The 18,401-nt window shown below is 39.5% G+C and overlaps 1 protein-coding gene across 1 annotated transcript in view; it reads right to left on the bottom strand.

Annotated features, from left to right (window-relative positions):
• EPSTI1 (epithelial stromal interaction 1) overlaps window positions 1-18,401 on the bottom strand; it is a 97,925-nt gene that overhangs the window by 49,372 nt on the left and 30,152 nt on the right. Inside the window, exon 6 of the mRNA XM_049647454.1 lies at window positions 15,750-15,823. Within this exon, the coding sequence (XP_049503411.1) occupies window positions 15,750-15,823 (74 nt within the window). The remainder of the gene's footprint in view (window positions 1-15,749; window positions 15,824-18,401) is intronic.

Genomic DNA, 18,401 nt, shown 5'->3' with positions numbered 1-18,401 from the left:
TGTGTGTGTGTGTGTGTGTGTGTGTGTGTGTGTACACATATATACACACATATACACAATGGAGTATTACCCGGCAATCAAAAAGAATGAAATCTTGACATTTGCAACTATGTGGATGGGACTGGAGGGTATTTTGCTAAGTGAAATTAGTCAGAGAAAGACAAATATCATATGATTTCACTCATATGAGGACTTTAAGAGACAAAACAGATGAACATAAGGGAAGGGAAACAAAAATAATATAAAAACAGGGAGGGGGACAAAACAGAAGAGACTCATAAATATGGAGAACACACTGAGGGTTTTGGAGGGGTTGTGGGAGGGGGGCTGGGCTAAATGGGTAAGGGGCACTAAGGAATCTACTCCTGAAATCATTGTTGCACTATATGCTAATTTGGATGTAAATTAAAAACAAAAAGAAAGAAAAGAAATATGTACAAGAGAATCATTTCTCAATTAAGTGATCAATTCCAAAAGTGTAAGAGGCAGCCAAGAAGAGTTGAGGAAGATGAGAAACAAGGATTCTCAAGGATTCAGCTAAACAGCTATTTCAGAACTTTAGTCAGGGGAGGGGAAGGTGGGAAAGGGGCTTCCTTCTGGAGCTGTCTTCCTGTTAGGCCTAGGAGCTACCTAGGCTCAGAGCATAAAAAAGCATGAACCTTCCAAATACTGGGGAGGGTGTCTTACAAAACTGGTCCTCTTATAAATTGCTAATGGAAGGGAAAATTGGTGTTACCACTTCAGGGAGTAATTTGACAGTGCTTAGTAGAGATGAATATGTGCATAATGCCTAGGTACCAACTCTAGAGAAACTCTTGCATAGCTATTTAAAGACACCTGAACAAGGTCATTTAATCCAGCACTGCTGTAAGAGTCCCAGATATAGAATTTAAAAAAAAGGGGGGGGGGGGCAGCGCCTGGGTGGCTCAGTCAGTTAAGCGTCTGACTTGGGCTCAGGTCCTGATCTCACAGCCCGGTATCAGGCTCTGTGCTGACAACTCAGAGCCTGGAGTCTGCTTAGGATTCTGTGTCTCCCTCCCTTTCTGCCCCCTTCCCCGCTAGTGCTCTGTCTCTCACTCTCAAAGATAAATAAAACATTAAAAAAAGAGAGAGAGAGAGAGAGAGACCCAGAGATAGAAAGAAGATGTGGAGTGGGGGCGAGGGGAAGATGAGAATGGAAAGGAAGAAGAGAATGAACTAGATCTACATCAAGAATCGATACGGTGAAATCTCAAAAAACAGTATCCAGTTGGGGTGCGGGGCGGGGGGGGGGGGGAGGAGTTGTAAAGGTATGAGACAGTGATCAAAGTATCTGAAGGACATAAAACAACAGTCTGTACCTTGTGTGGATTCACATATATGTAATAAAATTGGAACAATGTACATGATGAGAAAAAGAAAAGCAGCCCAAGATATTTAGGAACTGTTCTGACACATCTTAATCTCAATGTTATTACAAACTAATCCGATGTTTACAGCTAAGCCATGTTGTTCTACTGATGGACATAAATGGTCCCACAGAATATCCACTTTACCCAAGTAGACCTCACAAATTACCAAATATCCCCCATCTTGCTAAATGAATGCAGACTTCCTTACCAATTACAGTGTCATAGTCATCTAGGCTGTCCTCCCTATAGGTAACATTTAGTGAGACATCCAATCACAGAATTGTCCCCACATGCTGACAACACACAATCTAGAGCAATCTCCTGCTTCTTTAGACCCTTCCCCAAATTACCTAACTGAAACCTAAATCCTCATCAGTTATTTCTAACACTCTTACTGAGATATCCCTCCATTTCTTATAGTGTGTGTTTTCCCTATTTCTTTTTTAGTTGTTTGTTTTTGAGAGAGAGAGAACACAGGTAGAAGAGGGGCAGAGAGAGAGAGAGAGGAACACACAGAATCCGAAGCAGGCTCCAGGCTCTGAGCTGTCAGCACAGAGCCAGACGTGGGGTTTGAACCTATGAGACATGAGATCATGACCTGAGCCGAAGTCTGACACTTAACCGACTGAGCCACCCAGGTGTCCCATGTTTTCCTTGTTTGTAATAAACCCATAATGTTCAACTACAGGTATGTCCCTGGTGGTCTTCTGCTGAAGGGCACTGACAAATGTTACACACCAGAACACTGTTGCTGTTAGAGAAAAAATAGAGGGAAGGGATGAGAGTGAAAGGGTAACTAACACTTTAGCCATCACTATACCATTTAATTTCTTTTTTAAAAATGAAACAAATGTAGGCAAAATCGTAAGTGTGACCTTAGTGATTGATACATATTTTCTGTGATTTTGCAATGCTTCTCAAAGAGAGAAAAAGCATACACACTATTGTGGTGCTTATGGGGAAAAGTTTTGCAGATACCATTCTGGATTCCTTAGAGCAATAATTTCCAAAATGCCAACAGGAAGACCCACGTGTGGCTGACACCATAAGAACCATCTACGCTGCTTCTTGTTAAGCCCTGGACTCAAGACTTAAACTTTCCAATTCAGCATGTCTGGTATCGGATCCGGGAACCCGTGTTTCTCAAAAGCACCCCTGGTGATCTTGGGATCTACTATAGAGGTACCGATGGATATTTAATATGCGTAATTCTCTGAGGTCCACATGATTCTGACTTAATGATTAAATCATGCTATCACACACATTTGGAAACACAATCTTAGCGTGTCTTAGGAATCCTTCTCTAGGAGGACTAACAATACATTCTTCCTGTCTTTCACAATAGCTTCACAAACCTGAACTTGGCCACTGTGAGGTTTAGGTGAGCAAGTAATCATTCTTACATTCACATACGCATTTGCGCCAGCAACAAATTCTTCCTCAGTCTCTGCTTTGTGCTTAGTAATATGGGTTATCGAATAAACTAAACTGAGATGGTTTTGACTGAGTCAGTTTCATATAAGTGGGTGTGAACAAAAAACATTCATATACTTATAAGCACTCAAAGCTAAAATCAGTGGGGAAAAGTTTGAGGATAACAGGATATTAGAATAGTCTTAAAGTATTTCCACCAACTACAAAATATCAATTACAAAGGGAAAAAAACAATTAACTTTACAGTGGAGACCACCCTGACCAAATAATGAAAGTTAGTATCACCAGTAATGAGGACATCAACATCATATACCCTCTTGATAGGATGCTCCAAGGACACAGGATCACCTCTTAGTATGCTGAAAATTAAAACCTCAATCTTATCATAAGAAAATATCAGATAAACCCAAATTAGAGGTACATTCTACAAAGTAACTAACCAGTACTGACTGAAAGTGTCAAGGTCATGAAACATAAGGCAAAAATGAGGCACTGTCACAGACTAGAGGAAACTAAATAGTCATGACCATTAATTATATTATGTGATCCTGAATCAGATCCTAAAATAGAAAAAAGAACATTGAGGAGAAATTGGTGAAATTCTAATAAAGCCTGTAGTTTATTGTGTCAATCTTAATTGCCTAGTTTGATAAATGTACTATGGTTTATACAAGATATTAACATTAGGGGAAGCTAGAAAGTCTCAGTGCAAAACTCTGTACTATTTTTGTAACCTTTCTCTAAGCTGAAAATTATTTCAGAAGAAAAAAAAAAAAAAAGGAGTCTCCCTCAGCTCTCTTCCTTACCTGAAACCAAGAGAAGACAAAACCTAAAGACAGCATTTGCCTCCTAGTTCCCTAAATGGAGGCATCTTATTTCTCATACATTTTCCTCAGTGCCTGGAGTGGGGGTGGGAACACAGGCCTCTTCTTTGCTCCTCATGTTACTTCAGACAATTACTTCTCCCTCCATCACTTGCAAAAAAAAAAAAAAAAGTCTGTTCCGGTTAGTGCCCTTGACATCAGTATACCCTACATTCTTCTCCCCTCTTTGCTATTACACACTCCAAACCTTCTGGTCCGAAGCATCTCTCATTCATCACGACCAGGCTTCCTCCCCATCTCAACTACTGTTGGAGACATGGATGTCCCGGATCTCCTCCTTGCCTTCCAGCTCCCAGGCTCCACTTTTTATTTTCTCATCTCCAATACCTCTTCAGTCTGCCTCAGCCACACTCCTAGAGTCCTACCCTAAACTCTACCATCATGAACAAGTATCCTCCCTCCAACAGAAGAACTGACAAACACCACTCTTGGACAGAACTTTCTATCATTCCGTGTTCTTGGCACAAACATCGTCACTCCAACCATTTTCTGCCCGGTTTGGGATTTCCAAGCCATCATTCCTCCCTTTTTCTCACCATCAGTTCCTACCCATCTCTATTTATTGTGCAGCTTAGAGCCCACAGTGCATTTTTACAATCTTTCCTTTACAAATGTCTTTGACTCTCTAAGATAAAGTCGACCATCTGCTTTCTCTGCATGGGCACCAGAGCAAGTGAATCAAACTTGGGGAAAAATAACCTATCAGGTGTTTGGGGATGGTAGACATGGAGGAGGATGGGGGCAGGGGTGTAGACAGGCTTCACATGAAATTCATGAACACGGACGTCACTCTGACCAGAGCCAACACCAACTCCTGCCTGGACTACCGCCATAATGTTGTCTCTAGCTTCTCCATTTCCATTCTTGCCTCCTCAAATCTATTCTTGACACAGCAAACAGTAATCACTTCTTTAAAAACAATAAAACAGCTTCTGGAGGTTTGCTCCTGTAGCTTAAATAAAACCCAAACTATATGCCATGGCCTGCATGATTTCTCTGGCTCCTATCAATCTTGTCAACTTCATGATCTCTCTTCCCCCACTTCAACCCAAATATATCAGCTTCCTTTCCGAATATACTGGGTGCTGCTCCTGCAGCCTAGGACCCACTTCCCTGGTTCTCAGCAGGACTCGTTCCTTTCTCATCCCTCCACTCAACTGTCATTTTCTCAGAGATGCAGGTCTCCCCTACATTCTCCCCTCCCAGTTTCAGTATTCTTGATCACTGGTAGAGATCATTATCTTCCCCTATGTTCTCTCATAGGAATTATAGTCTGTTATCCTATATATTCCTTGGTCATCTGGTTTATTATCTGAATTTCCACACTTGGTCGTGGGGCTAGATTTGCTTTATTCATCATACATGCCTAGAACCTAGTAACCTAGTATAGTGCTTGATCTATACCAGGTGCTCACAGTTGAATACATGAAAGCCCGTTGCCTAATGCTAGATACTATCAATACATTTACATTTTGGCCAGTGTCAAAATAAAATTTTTTATGTTTCTCTGATCATCAGTGAGGCTAAATATTTTTATTGATGTTATATCTCTTGTCTTTGAACTGCTAGTTCAAGCCATTTGTCAATTTTTCTAGAGTTGTCTTTTTCTTACTAATTTATAAGAGTTCTTTGTGAAATTAAGCCTTTGTCCATTACTCTTGAGGCAAATATTTTCTCCTAGACTCACTTGTAATACTGTTCACTGTTGTCACCTACCACAATTTTTTCCTGCAGTCAAATCTGTATTTTTCCTTATGGCTTCTGAGTTATGTGTGTGACTTATGATTTTGGGGGTAGAATCTCCTTTCCAAAAACATTCTTCATCATATTCTAATTGTGTTGGCTCAATACAATTTGTCGAATTGTCTTTTTGACACTGATTTGAAAGGATACTTTTATCAATAGCTGAAGTCCTAAATACTAAATGCCCTTATATTCATGGGCCTGCTTCTAGATTCTTTACTGAATAGATTTATTATAATGCTGATAACACTTTATTACTACCATACTTTTATATTAATACACATGATACCTGGTACAACAAGCCTCTCCCAACCCCATTCAATTTCTCTCTTTCAAGTGTATCGTTTTTTTTAGTATTTTCTCTTTAAACTTGATTTATCAAATTCCACAAAAGGTCCTGTTCAGGAGAACTATCTTTATAATACTGACTTTTTTTTCCTTCTAGAGTTAATGGTCTACATTTATTTTCATCTTCTTTTAGGTATCTTATGTAGGATCTATCTATTCGACTCACCTGTTTTACAGTGGATGATAATTTTAAATGGGCTTTTTCTTTAATTATATTTTTTTAATGAGTTTTTGATGGTATAGAAGATAGACAAATATTTGCATATTGGCTTTAGATTCATTCATGTTAGTTGAACTGTTAGTATTAGGTCCAGTAACTTTTTAGTTGATCCCTTCGGGATGGTTTAGACGGATAATCAGAGACACCGATCTCTTTCTTTGCAATATTTAGATTATTTCTTTGTTAAAAATAGAAACAGTCTCTAGTTACAGGGCAGTAATAACAAGCATTCTCATCACCCTGTTCCAGACTTCACTGGAAAAGCTGGCTTCTTTCTTAGGATTTCAAATGAAATCTAACACCTTCCTTGAAGGTTTAGTAGAACTCACTGAAAAAACAAAAACAGAACAAAACAAAAACCCAATTGGGCTTTTTTTTTTTAGGTAAAAGCCAAACTGTATTTTCTCTTCCACTTCTAGTTATTACTCTATTCAGGCTTCAAGTCTAGTCATGTATATTTTCCCCAGGAAATAAATGAGGAAATCTGGGTGACAAAAAATTAACAATTAGAAGTAGGATAATTAGGAGTATTTTGCTCTTCCAGAATTCTGGTTGTACTTCCTTTCTTATCCTTGGGGCTCTTCTTTTTTTATTTTTAAATCAGACAAGTTCAAAATCGGCCTGAAATTTTATAAGAATTTTTTTAAAAAAGCAAAAAACTAGTTTTGGGGTTAATTTACAGATGATAAATTCGTTTTCTACATCATTAAAACAAATTTGGGGGGTGGGGGTGCCTCGGTGGCTCAGTCAGTTAAGCATCTGACTCTTGATTTCAGCTCGGGTCATGATCTCATGGTTCCTGAGACTGAGCCCCGTGTGGGGTTCTGTGCTGACAGCACGGAACCTGCTTGGGATTCCCTTTCCCTCTCTTTCTGCCCCTTCCCTACTTGCACATGTGCTCTCTCTCAAAATAAATAAACATTTTAAAACTTTTTTTCCCGCATTATCCTTCCTTCTACCTATTTGTACTTATTTTATTATTCTATTACTATCTTAATACGATGTTTAGTTTGTTTCTATTTTTACTAAATGCTTTTAAAACTATTTTCTAAATAATTTTATAGCCACATTCTATAGATTTATATAATATGGGATACTTTCAAACTTGTATTCTTTTATCCCCAAGTAATTTGTAATTTCAGCTTTGGTTTCAGTTTGTACCCTAACAGTCATTCAGAAAAGTGATTAGAAAAAAATTTATGTGAATAGACATTAAATTTCTTTTTTTTTTTTTTTTTTTTTGCTTATTTGAGTAATCTCTACACCCAATATGGGTCTCAAACTCCTGACCCCGAGATCAAGAGTCACATGTTCCTCCAGCTGAGCCAGCCATACACCCCTGACATTAACATTTCTTATTGCTTAAATTATGATTTTATTACATTTTCCTTAGGAATGGTGGTTCTCTAGGATTTGGGAGTACTGGGGGGATTTTCTGAGAAACTCTGAAACCTTAGTCAAGGCCAATTGTAGTTACGTCAATATTTGTAAAGATTTTGTATTTTCATAAACTAGGTACAACACTTTATAACTATATAATCATACTGAGTGATTGTTATTCAAATCTTCTATTCCTTGTATCGTTTTTTGGTTCACATGATCCGCTAATTTCAATGGAGGATTAGTTAAGTAAAAAGGAAAATGTGAGGCGCTTCGGTGGCTCAGTCAGTTAAGCGTCCAACTCTTGATTTCGGCTCAGGTCATGATTTTGCGGTTCATGAGTTCAGGCCCTGCATCGGGCTCTGTGGGCTCAGCACAGAGCCTGCTTGGGATTCTCTGTCTCCTCTCTCTCTGCCCCTCCCCCGCTTATGTTTGCTCACTCTCAAAAATAAACTTAAAAAAAAAGAGAGAATGTGACAAATCCATTATCTATATTACAGACTTTAGCAGTTTGTTTTATAGGTTTCAAATTGATAAAGACCCATTATTCACATTATCTTTTGGCTGACATATTTTATCTCTATAAAATACTCTTCATCCTGTTGAATGCTTTTCACCTTGAATTTAATTTTGTCTCCTATTAACAGTGATATTAATTAATCTGCCTTCTATTGTTAGCATTTATGGTTATACTTTCCATTCCTTTATTTTCATCTCTTTTGTTTTATGGCATCTCTTATAGCAGCAGATAGCTAGAATTTCATCTTTTTATGCCACCCGAGAGTGTTTCTTTTAATAAGGAGATTTGGCGTGTATACCTTTTCTGTGATTGCTGACTTGTTCATAGTTCTTCCTCTTTTCTGCCTTATGTTACGATGATCAAATTTTTGTTGTATTCATTGTATTTCACTGTATTTTTCACCTGTTTTTATATTTCCTATATCCCATATAATTAAACACATAAAACACATATTAGTCTTCTAACAATATGCGGAATTCACAAGCCTTCACTCGTACAAAGAAAAAAATACTCAACGTTACTTCCTATCTCCTCTTCCTTGTGCCTCTTCTAGCACTAAAATCCTCTATATTAATTTGATCATGCTTATTCTTAATTTTTAGAAAAGAGAAAAGTCTATCACATACCTGACTATACATGTCACTATATTCTTTGTTCACAACTGTTCTAATACCTACTCCCTTCCTTTTTCTTGGATTCATTCTTTGTTTGGTCGGAGTTCATTTGGTGTTAATTTTTTTTTTCAGTAAGGATCTTAGAACTCACACAGAAGTGATAAAGTTGGCTCTGCAGCCAGCTTTTCTGAAGGATGGAGGGGAGGTGCACACATGTCCCCCCAGGTATACCAGGTCACAGTGATGAGATAACTAAGGGAAACTAGTTTATAAAAGAGACATTAGTCAACTCTCACCTTTTACTAATTATTAATTACATATTGCGAAAGCTAGAAGCTGTCCCTGACATCCAGGAGCTAGTCTAGCACTCAGAGCTAGGCCTTGGTGTTCTCCTGGTGAAAGCAATTCACACAGTATCAACATCAAAAGAGTCACCCTGGGGCTGTGATGGATATTGACAAAAATAAGACCCCCTCATTAACATGTCTGAGCAAAAAAAGATACATGAACCTGTCTAAACCACCAAAGTGACCAAACACCCCCAAATTCCTACCTGATTTGTGTGACAGTGCTTCTTTATCAATTACATTACAATTGCAATTAACCACTCAGGTCTTCCCTCCTTTTAAATAAAATAAAGATACCTAATCACAATCACCCCTGCCTCCTGATAACGTTCAACCCAGAATGAAGCCCCGTTTCCGCAAAGTCTCCTGCAGTCACCTGACACAGGCCCAAATCTTAGCATGTTCTGACATCTTCTTACCAAGGTGGCCCACAGCTCCCCCAAGATGCAGCTAAGAAGTTTAGAATTCATTTTATAAGCAATGGGAAATAATACCCTTTTAGAATAGGGTAGTGACATGATGAAAGCCGTGCTTTAGAAAATGAAATCCAGGGGCGCCTGGGTGGCTCAGTCGGTTAAGCGGCCGACTTCGGCTCAGGTCACGATCTCGCGGTCCGTGAGTTCGAGCCCCGCGTCGGGCTCTGTGCTGACAGTTCGGAGCCTGGAGCCTGTTTCAGATTCTGTGTCTCCCTCTCTCTGACCCTCCCCCGTTCATGCTGTCTCTCTCTGTCTCAAAAATAAATAAACGTTAAAAAAAAAATTAAAAAAAAAAAAAAGAAAATGAAATCCAACAAAACATGTAAGATAACTGACAGAAAAAGACAGTTGGTGAAGACAGCAATGAAGCCATTCGAGTATGCCAGGGGATGACAAGGAGACAGAAGCCATAATGCAAGTGGAATGTGAGGAATACCTATCGGAAGGTGGTGGCAGTGGGAATGAAAAAGTTAACGTGTGCTGGGACATCCACAGGAAGAACGGACAGTGGTAGAAATATTGATACGGTCTTAACCATCAGCATGATTTAACATTCAGTAGGCAAGGATTCTCTCAGATCAGATTTCCCATAAAATATTCAGTCTTATTCTGAACAAAATAGATAGGGGATTTTTGTATCTATAAGTTCACTTCATTAGCATAAGATAGAAAGTTATGAATAGGATGACTTTCAATTCACCTTACTTGGATTATAAAATGTGAAGTTGGATTTAAGCCTACCATATGGATAAGGGATCGATTTAGCCCTTAAGTGTCTTTTGCAAGCTCCCATGAAGGGCATTAGAAGTTTTGTGAGCACATTAGAAGGCAAACTTGGGGCCTAAGTGTGCATATTCAGCAGACCTGCCTAGATCCTCCATTCTTAGAAAACTAAAATAGATGAAGATGTGCCTCTTAGGACCTAATCACACTATTATTCAAATGGAAATAAAAGAGATGCATGGTTCCGATGGTGGAAATGAAGTAAACTTCCCAACATTTCAATCGACAGGCTGAGCTCAAGGTAGTGCTTGGCAGTTTAGGAATAGGAAGGTCCTGTTTTGGAATGAGCTTGGTTCCAAGAGCTTTTTCAACTAGTTTTTTAAAGAACTAAGCATCCCCCCCCCCCCCGCCCCATCCCCTAGAAATATTGGAAACAGTACGTAGGAGCAGAGCACTGCCTGGAAAGATCACAAAAACCCACATACCCTACAGTAAGTTTAAGTGTGGTACTAACCCAGTGTTGGGACTGGAAAAGGATAGCACTCATCTATGATGAAAATCAGAGAAAATCAACTTATTTCCTCAGTTTTTCTTTCACCTACCCTAGGCAAAATGTACATCTTGGTAGAAGGAAACAGAAGTCAACACTGGCCAAATCTTGCTCTCTGAACTGAACTTTCCCCCCCCCCCCCTTAACTCCAGGGCTTATCACCCCCCACCCTAGCCAGATATTCCTGACCTTCCAACTATATCATGCCTCTCAATGACCTATTTTTCCCCAGCCCCCCTGGACCCCCAAATCTCAAGACCAAGATTTGGCTGCATCACTTATGGTCTTAGGGACTTCAGGTAATTTACTCAACCCTCCATCTGTAAAATGAGGAGGATATACCCCTCATAGGGCTGATCTGAAAGTTAGATTAAAAAATGCATATAATAGGGGCGCCTGGGTGGCTCAGTCGGTTAAGCGTCCGACTTTGGCTCAGGTCACGATCTCGCGGTCCGTGAGTTCGAGCCCCACGTCGGGCTCTGTGCTGACTGCTCAGAGCCTGGAGCCTGTTTCAGATTCTGTGTCTCCCTCTCTCTCTGACCCTCCCCCATTCATGCTGTCTCTCTCTGTCTCAAAAATAAATAAACGTTAAAAAAAAATTAAAAAATAAATAAATAAAAAATAAAAAATGCATATAATATACCTAATACTCCTGATACTCCAGAGGCTCTCAGCAATACAGCAGCTTTTATTATTATTTTGCTTATTTCAAAGAGCCAAGCATTTTGTAGTTAAAAAAAAAACTGTGCAAACGTATAATCTATTACATTAAATGGTTATTAGATATGAATTAACATTTCAAATGTTTGGAAGATACCCAATTGTTAGCTCTCCAGCATATCCTTAAGAGAACCTTGTTTTTTCCTAAGACCCACACACAAAATGTATCCCATTGCTCCCACCCTATGTGAGCCCCCGCCACTGGTTAAATAGGCTCAAAATACAAACTTGTCTCTATATCTATGTAAAAAACATAATTAGAAAAACGACTAGAACCCCCCAAATCAGCTACCATTCAAATTTTTAAATGTGGAGATGTATTTACTCTGTGTTTTAAATCACCTATATCCCAACGTCCTCCCTTTGATATTTTTTATTTTTTTTTATTTTTTATTTTTTTAAATTTTTTTTTTCAACGTTTTTTATTTATTTTTGGGACAGAGAGAGACAGAGCATGAACGGGGGAGGGGCAGAGAGAGAGGCAGACACAGAATCGGAAACAGGCTCCAGGCTCCGAGCCATCAGCCCAGAGCCCGACGCGGGGCTCGAACTCACGGACCGCGAGATCGTGACCTGGCTGAAGTCAGACGCTTAACCGACTGCGCCACCCAGGCGCCCCCCTTTGATATTTTTTAAAAAGCACAATCAAAAGTTTATTAACTATCACCTCAAACCCACCAGTAATAATGATTAATAGAAAAGGCCTTCCTGAAAAGTGTCACATTTGACTTTTTATAGGTAGTTACAGAGAGTAAAAATAATGGGGGAAACTACACCAAGGTTAGATGCCTATTTTTGCCCTTTGCTTTTCATGCTCAAGAATCCTAGAACTAATTCTAAATTGTGAAATGAATCTGTCCCCAGCCAGGGTAGCAGACTTAATGCACCATTAATCTGGTCTGCTCTCAGCTGCCAATTGAAATAGTCACAGTCCTTCGATTTTTAAGGAAAAGACCGTACTGCAGAAGTACATTCCAGAGGTCTTTTCACAAAAGCCATCCTGTGTGCTCCATCTGCACACGCAATCTGCTTGTGTATTTCCAGCCAGCTTGCATGGGCAGATTAATGCGTACAATTAGAAAGCAACCTCACAGGCATTCAATAAACTGCCTTCATTATTACACTCAGGAGAGTCCCTTTGGATGTCAATAAAAGCCTAGTTTTCTGCCTGTTAGCTAAATAATTGACAACACTAAAAATAATCAGAAGCAAATGAACGAAGTCAGGAATAAGGTGTTAAGAAAGAGCACATTAAGATTCTCATGGTGGTGCCCCAGGATACTATCGTGAGCTTTTTCTCCAGCAGCTTAGATTTATAGTCTGCTCGAGTCCATGGATGCACTCCTCTACAACACACACACACACACCACCATTCCTGGTCTGCTATTTGAACCACATATCACAGCATGCTGAAACTAGCAAGGACATGAGGTATTGACGGGTTTCAAAGAATTTTAGCTGTGTTCTATTTTGTGTTCCTTGGTTTGACAGCTTCAGGATAATGTAAATTTTTTGGTGCGGGAAGGGCGCATTGGGGAATGGAGAGTAGCCTGGTTGGTCTGGTGAAATCTTTGTGCTATTAAAATTCTAACAGTTTGGGACGCCTGGGTGGCTCAGACGGCTGAGCGTTCAACTTCGGCTCAAGTCATGATCTCACAGTTCGTGGGTTTGAGCCCCACCTCAGGCTCTGTGCTGACAGCTCAGAGCCTGGAGCCTGCTTCAGATTCTGGGTCTCCCTCTTTCTGCCCCTCCCCCGCTCACGCTCTGTCTCACTCTGTTTCTCAAAAATAAATAATAAATGTAAAAAAAATTTAAAAAACAATCCTAACAGTTCTCCTAGACAATTTTTGTACCATAAAAAATCGATTATAAGAAGGTATGATAAAGGCTTGTTATACAGAGGGTCCATGTTTTCCAAGGAGTCCCTTTCATATTTCTAGCTATATAATGATCATTCATTTCATGAGCTATTAGTCTTTTAATTTCAAAAGTAGTTCAAAACAAAATACTCTTCAAAAAAAAACCCCTCACATTATTTTTTACTTTTCTCAATACGCTTTAAAAATCAATTTGAGATACTTCTCATTTTTACTCAACTCCTTTTTCCTGGTTAACTGGGACTTTCATGATAAGCAGAAGAAAGAGCAAGAGTGAAATGTGCGTGTAATTGAATTCAGCTCCACTGATGGTATAGGAGGCGGCTAAGGGTAAAACTTTTTTCTTCAGAGAAAAAGGGTGATTGATCTCCAGTGTTTAGTAAAACACACCTCAAGAATCTGGAAGACAGGGCGTCTGGGTGGCTCAATCAGTTAAGCGTCCGACTTCAGCTCGGGTCATGATCTCACAGTTCGTGAATTTGAGCCCCGCACAGGTATCTCTGCTGCCAGAGCAGAACCTGCTTTGGATCCTTTGTCTCCCTCTCTCTGCCCCTCCCCTGTGCACACATGAGGTGGGGGGGGAGGGGGCTTCTCTCTCTCTCTCCCCCCTTCCCCTCTCCCTCTTTCCACCTCTCTGTCTCTCAAAAATAAAAATAAAAAAAGCTGGATTATGAAAGAAAGGTGACTGAGTATCACAACCTCCCATGTCCTTTCAGACTCTGAGAACCTCTTATTCTCCACTTTACCATGTTTAAAACTCTCCAGAGAATGGGTTTGTTCAACTTCCTTGTCCTGTACTTAAGACCCCTCGTTGGCAAGCAGGCCTTCCCTTCTCCAGCCTAAAACTAGAATGACACGGGGATAAATACATTTGTTCTTATTGTGTCTCTAGGCTACAACTGTACCCTTATTTCCTTCAACTCCTCTGGTTGGCCTAGAAATACACTCATCCATCCTCTAAGCAATGAGGGGAAAGGCAATAATACACCCTTAATCTATTGCCTCCCTCCTGCCAGCTCTAAGACAGTTCATCTTTCCTGGTGTTTAGCTTCCCACTAGCTCCCTCACCCCCATGCCTATCTTAGAAGAACAGCGGGGAAAGACACGCTATGGAATCAATGACTCAGATGAGGGCAATGCCTATTTTAACTTTAAAAAGATGACGTTACTCATTGGCACTTGTCCCCAACCCACCCCATCTCCCATTTTGTGGCCTGGGTAGCAGAGGCCAAGTAACCTAATTTGCCAAGAAGCAAAGTAAAGCCCTGAGAAACTTCTTCCCACTCCTCTCTCTGAGACTCAAAGCAAGGAGGAGCTGCTGAGGATAGAGGCAGGATAATTGCGGCATGAGGAGAAAAACAGAGGACCCTGTACTTAGAAGAGCAACACGTGTTAGGGCATCACATATGCTCACACCCACATTAGAATGATCTGAAATTCTGAAAATGAGGTACAATAATGGGAAGAGAGAACAGGAGGAAGTCAGATGATAATCCATCTGAAAGTGGAAGCCAATTGCCAATTCTGGGTGGGACCAGAATCACTACCCAGTCTCTACAAAATATAAGTTGTCTGATCCATTCAACAAGGACTCCTGTAAGTTTCATTTCTGTCTCCATAGAATTCAGGTACTTTTAAGCTATTTATGTAAACTATTTTATTTCATCCTTACAAATGGCTTATGGGAGAGATACTGGCATCCCTATTTTTTTTATTTTTTTTTATTTTTTATTTATTTATTTTTAACATATGAAATTTATTGTCAAATTGGTTTCCATACAACACCCAGTGCTCATCCCAAAAGATGCCCTCTTCAATGCCCATCACCTACCCTCCCCTCCCTCATACCCCCCATCAACCCTCAGTTTGTTCTCAGTTTTTAAGAGTCTCTTATGCTTTGGCTCTCTCCCACTCTAACCTCTTTTTTTTTTCCTTCCCCTCCCCCATGGGTTTCTGTTACGTTTCTCAGGATCCACATAGGAGTGAAACCATATGGTATCTGTCTTTCTCTGTATGGCTTATTTCACTTAGCATCACACTCTCCAGTTCCATCCACGTTGCTACAAAGGGCCATATTTCATTCTTTCTCATTGCCACGTAGTACTCCATTGTGTATATAAACCACAATTTCTTTATCCATTCATCAGTTGATGGACATTTAGGCTCTTTCCATAATTTGGCTATTGTTGAGAGTGCTTCTTTTCAAATATTAATCTTCCTTATATCAGTGTTTTGAAAGTCAACATTATCAGAAGTACCTTGGATTGCCAAAGAATCAGCCCTCCAAGTTATTTAGAATCAAGGATTTCTCAAATTTAGCAGTATTATTTCAAATCAATGAAGAATACTCTGGTGGGTACAGAGGTATCCAAACTCAAACCTTACATAATGACAGAGTTCAATTATATAATTAATATAACAGCCCATAATCCAATACCAGAGGTCTTGGAAAGTTACCTAGAATTCAAAAGCAGAGTAAACAATGTCTATAAAGGTACAAAGTTCTGAAGATACAAACTTACTACTGCTGGTGCTCTCTAAATGCTTCTCTTCTGAGGTTTTCTTGAAGTCTTTTTTTCTCCTCTAGTTTATTGCTCTGAAATTGCAAGTATCAAAATGCAATCTATTAGGGAAACTTGAGGCAGAATCGTGGTATTAAAGTTACCCAAGGTCCCAAATCCTTAGGTTCAAGTGGCCTCAGTTATTCAATTTGGTACCTACCAGGACTTCCAAGATGTGCCCTTTCTTTTTCTTTTTCTTTTTTTTTTAGTATGAAATTTATTGTCAAATTGGTTTCCATACAGCACCCAGTGCTCATCCCCACAGGTGCCCTCCTCCACACCTATCACCCACTTTCCCCTCCCTCCCACCCCTCTTCCCCCATCAACCCTCAGTTTATTCTCAGTTTTTAAGAGTCTCTTATGGTTTGCTCCCAGATGTGCTCTTTCAACCCATCGTCACTATTTATTGAAAGCGAGGAGTCCCAAGTTCCTTCCATGGTTCCCCTCTCCCAACTTGATTGGTATAATCGCAGAATCAGTATTCACATTTTCATTCTTTACTTCAAATGATAGCAACATTTATATTTTAAGAAGTGTTTTCAAGATGTTTTAAGGGAAACATGAAATTTCCACACCAAGTATGTTAAATGAAAATTATAAGCAATGGTTAAGTAGTTCATAAAAAATTGATACATATAAACCCACATCCCACTAAAGCATTCGGAAAAAGATTTTCAGTAAGCCAACTCAAGTCCCTTCTGACTCAGAATCATATACTTAAAGCTGTTGAGAGACTGAACAGCAAATGTCATAAAAAATGGAACGGAAAAGAGTTCTTTTTTTTAATTAGTTGTTTGGAGAATCTAGAAACAAAGGACTTCATATTTGAGATTACAGTCACCAAGGCTCTGGCATATTTTAATCCAATTTAAATAATCCTGGAGCTTTTTGTTCACTATGACATAAACTGTTGTGTTTTTTTTTAAAACTTGCCTATGAAAAACAAGTAAAGTTCTTAGAAAACAAGCTTAATGGGGAGTTGAAACAAATTCTACAACACAGGAGAGACTTGAACTTTTAAATGAATCCAAGGGAGACAGCAAGCAGCTGGGTTTGCTTTAATAAAAGGAATTGGATTTTCCTGGCAGGAAGACCTGTGAAAAGGGAATAATGGAACTCATCATTTCTAAACCCTGACATTAGTTTGGCTCCCATCTTTCAAAGAGGGGGGAAAACAGTTCATATTGTTCATTTCCATGAAAGTCTTCATTTACACAGAACCATTTACTGGTCCCATTTTGAAAAGTGAAACAGAGGATTTCAGTTTCAGGAAAAAAAAAAAAAAACAAACAGAAACGAAATTTACTGCCAAAGGAACCAATTAGAATACAAAGCAATTGGATTATTAATTAAACAAGTTCTAGGAAGCAAACAAATAGAGAATTGTGAAAATAAATCAACAGGATCTCAACCTAGAAAAAAATCCTGACTCATGAGACCAAAATGGTAGACTGTGAGGAGCCCCTACATCTCTGGAAAAAAGTGGGGGGGGCAGTAAAAGACAGTAAGCAAGCAGTAGGTATTCATTAGACTACTGTTAGAAATGCTACTTCAAAAATGGCAAGAAAACCACACAAGGATCTGGAGACCGGGGCTCCTTTAGCAAGGTCACAAAATGGAAACTCAGTTTTAATCTTGTCACTAATAGATTAGCATTGAATTCAACTCATGAATAACTGATAACCTTTAACTCATGAGTTATTCAGTAGCTAAATTCTGTCCAACAAAGGTCTGTTTATCTCTCAGAGGTTGATGGAGAAGTACTGCAAAATACCAGAGTATCTGCAAAAAAAAATTATATTCAATACCTAACAACGTAGGAGCTGTTTTAGTATAATAATCCAAATACTTAAGTTTGGTCATACTGTTTAGGTCTTTTCATTTTGCACAGAGTTAAGAAGTCATCCAACCATACTTATACATATATACACAAGTATAAAATGTCTAGAAGCATGGGGTCTAAAAGAAAAAATTTTGTAACCAGCTCTAGATTCATCCTCACTGAGTGACCTTAAACAAATCATTTAATATTACCAAATCTCATTTGCTCAAACATTTATCAAATGCCTATTATATGCTTGGTCCTATGTTAGATGCTGAGAATACATATGAGCAGAGTAGTGCCTCTTCTGGAAAATTTCAGAGGCTGGCTGGGAACGCAGACAAGGAACCAACGATGACAGTCTGTAAAATATGTTGGGGGATTAGAGGTTTGCAAATAATATGAACAGAGAAAAAGCATGGAAGTAGGTACTCTTTCAACAGTTCCATGAACATTCATTCAGTGTCTACTAAGTAGCAGACCCCACCCTGGGCACAGGAGCCAAGTTGAGTGACATTCAAAATGTAGTTTCTAACCCCTAGGTTCATGATGAACTCTGTGTTAAGAGTATGCTCATTTAGGGGCGCCTGGGTGGCGCAGTCGGTTAAGCGTCCGACTTCAGCCAGGTCACGATCTCGCGGTCCGTGAGTTCGAGCCCCGCGTCAGGCTCTGGGCTGATGGCTCGGAGCCTGGAGCCTGTTTCCGATTCTGTGTCTCCCTCTCTCTCTGCCCCTCCCCCGTTCATGCTCTGTCTCTCTCTGTCCCAAAAATAAATTTAAAAAAAAAAAAAA

Source organism: Panthera uncia (assembly GCF_023721935.1).
Source record: "Panthera uncia isolate 11264 chromosome A1 unlocalized genomic scaffold, Puncia_PCG_1.0 HiC_scaffold_16, whole genome shotgun sequence".
Lineage (NCBI taxonomy): Eukaryota > Metazoa > Chordata > Mammalia > Carnivora > Felidae > Panthera > Panthera uncia.
The sequence above is the reverse complement of the archived record's forward strand: the minus strand, read 5'-3'. Positions and strand labels throughout refer to the sequence as shown.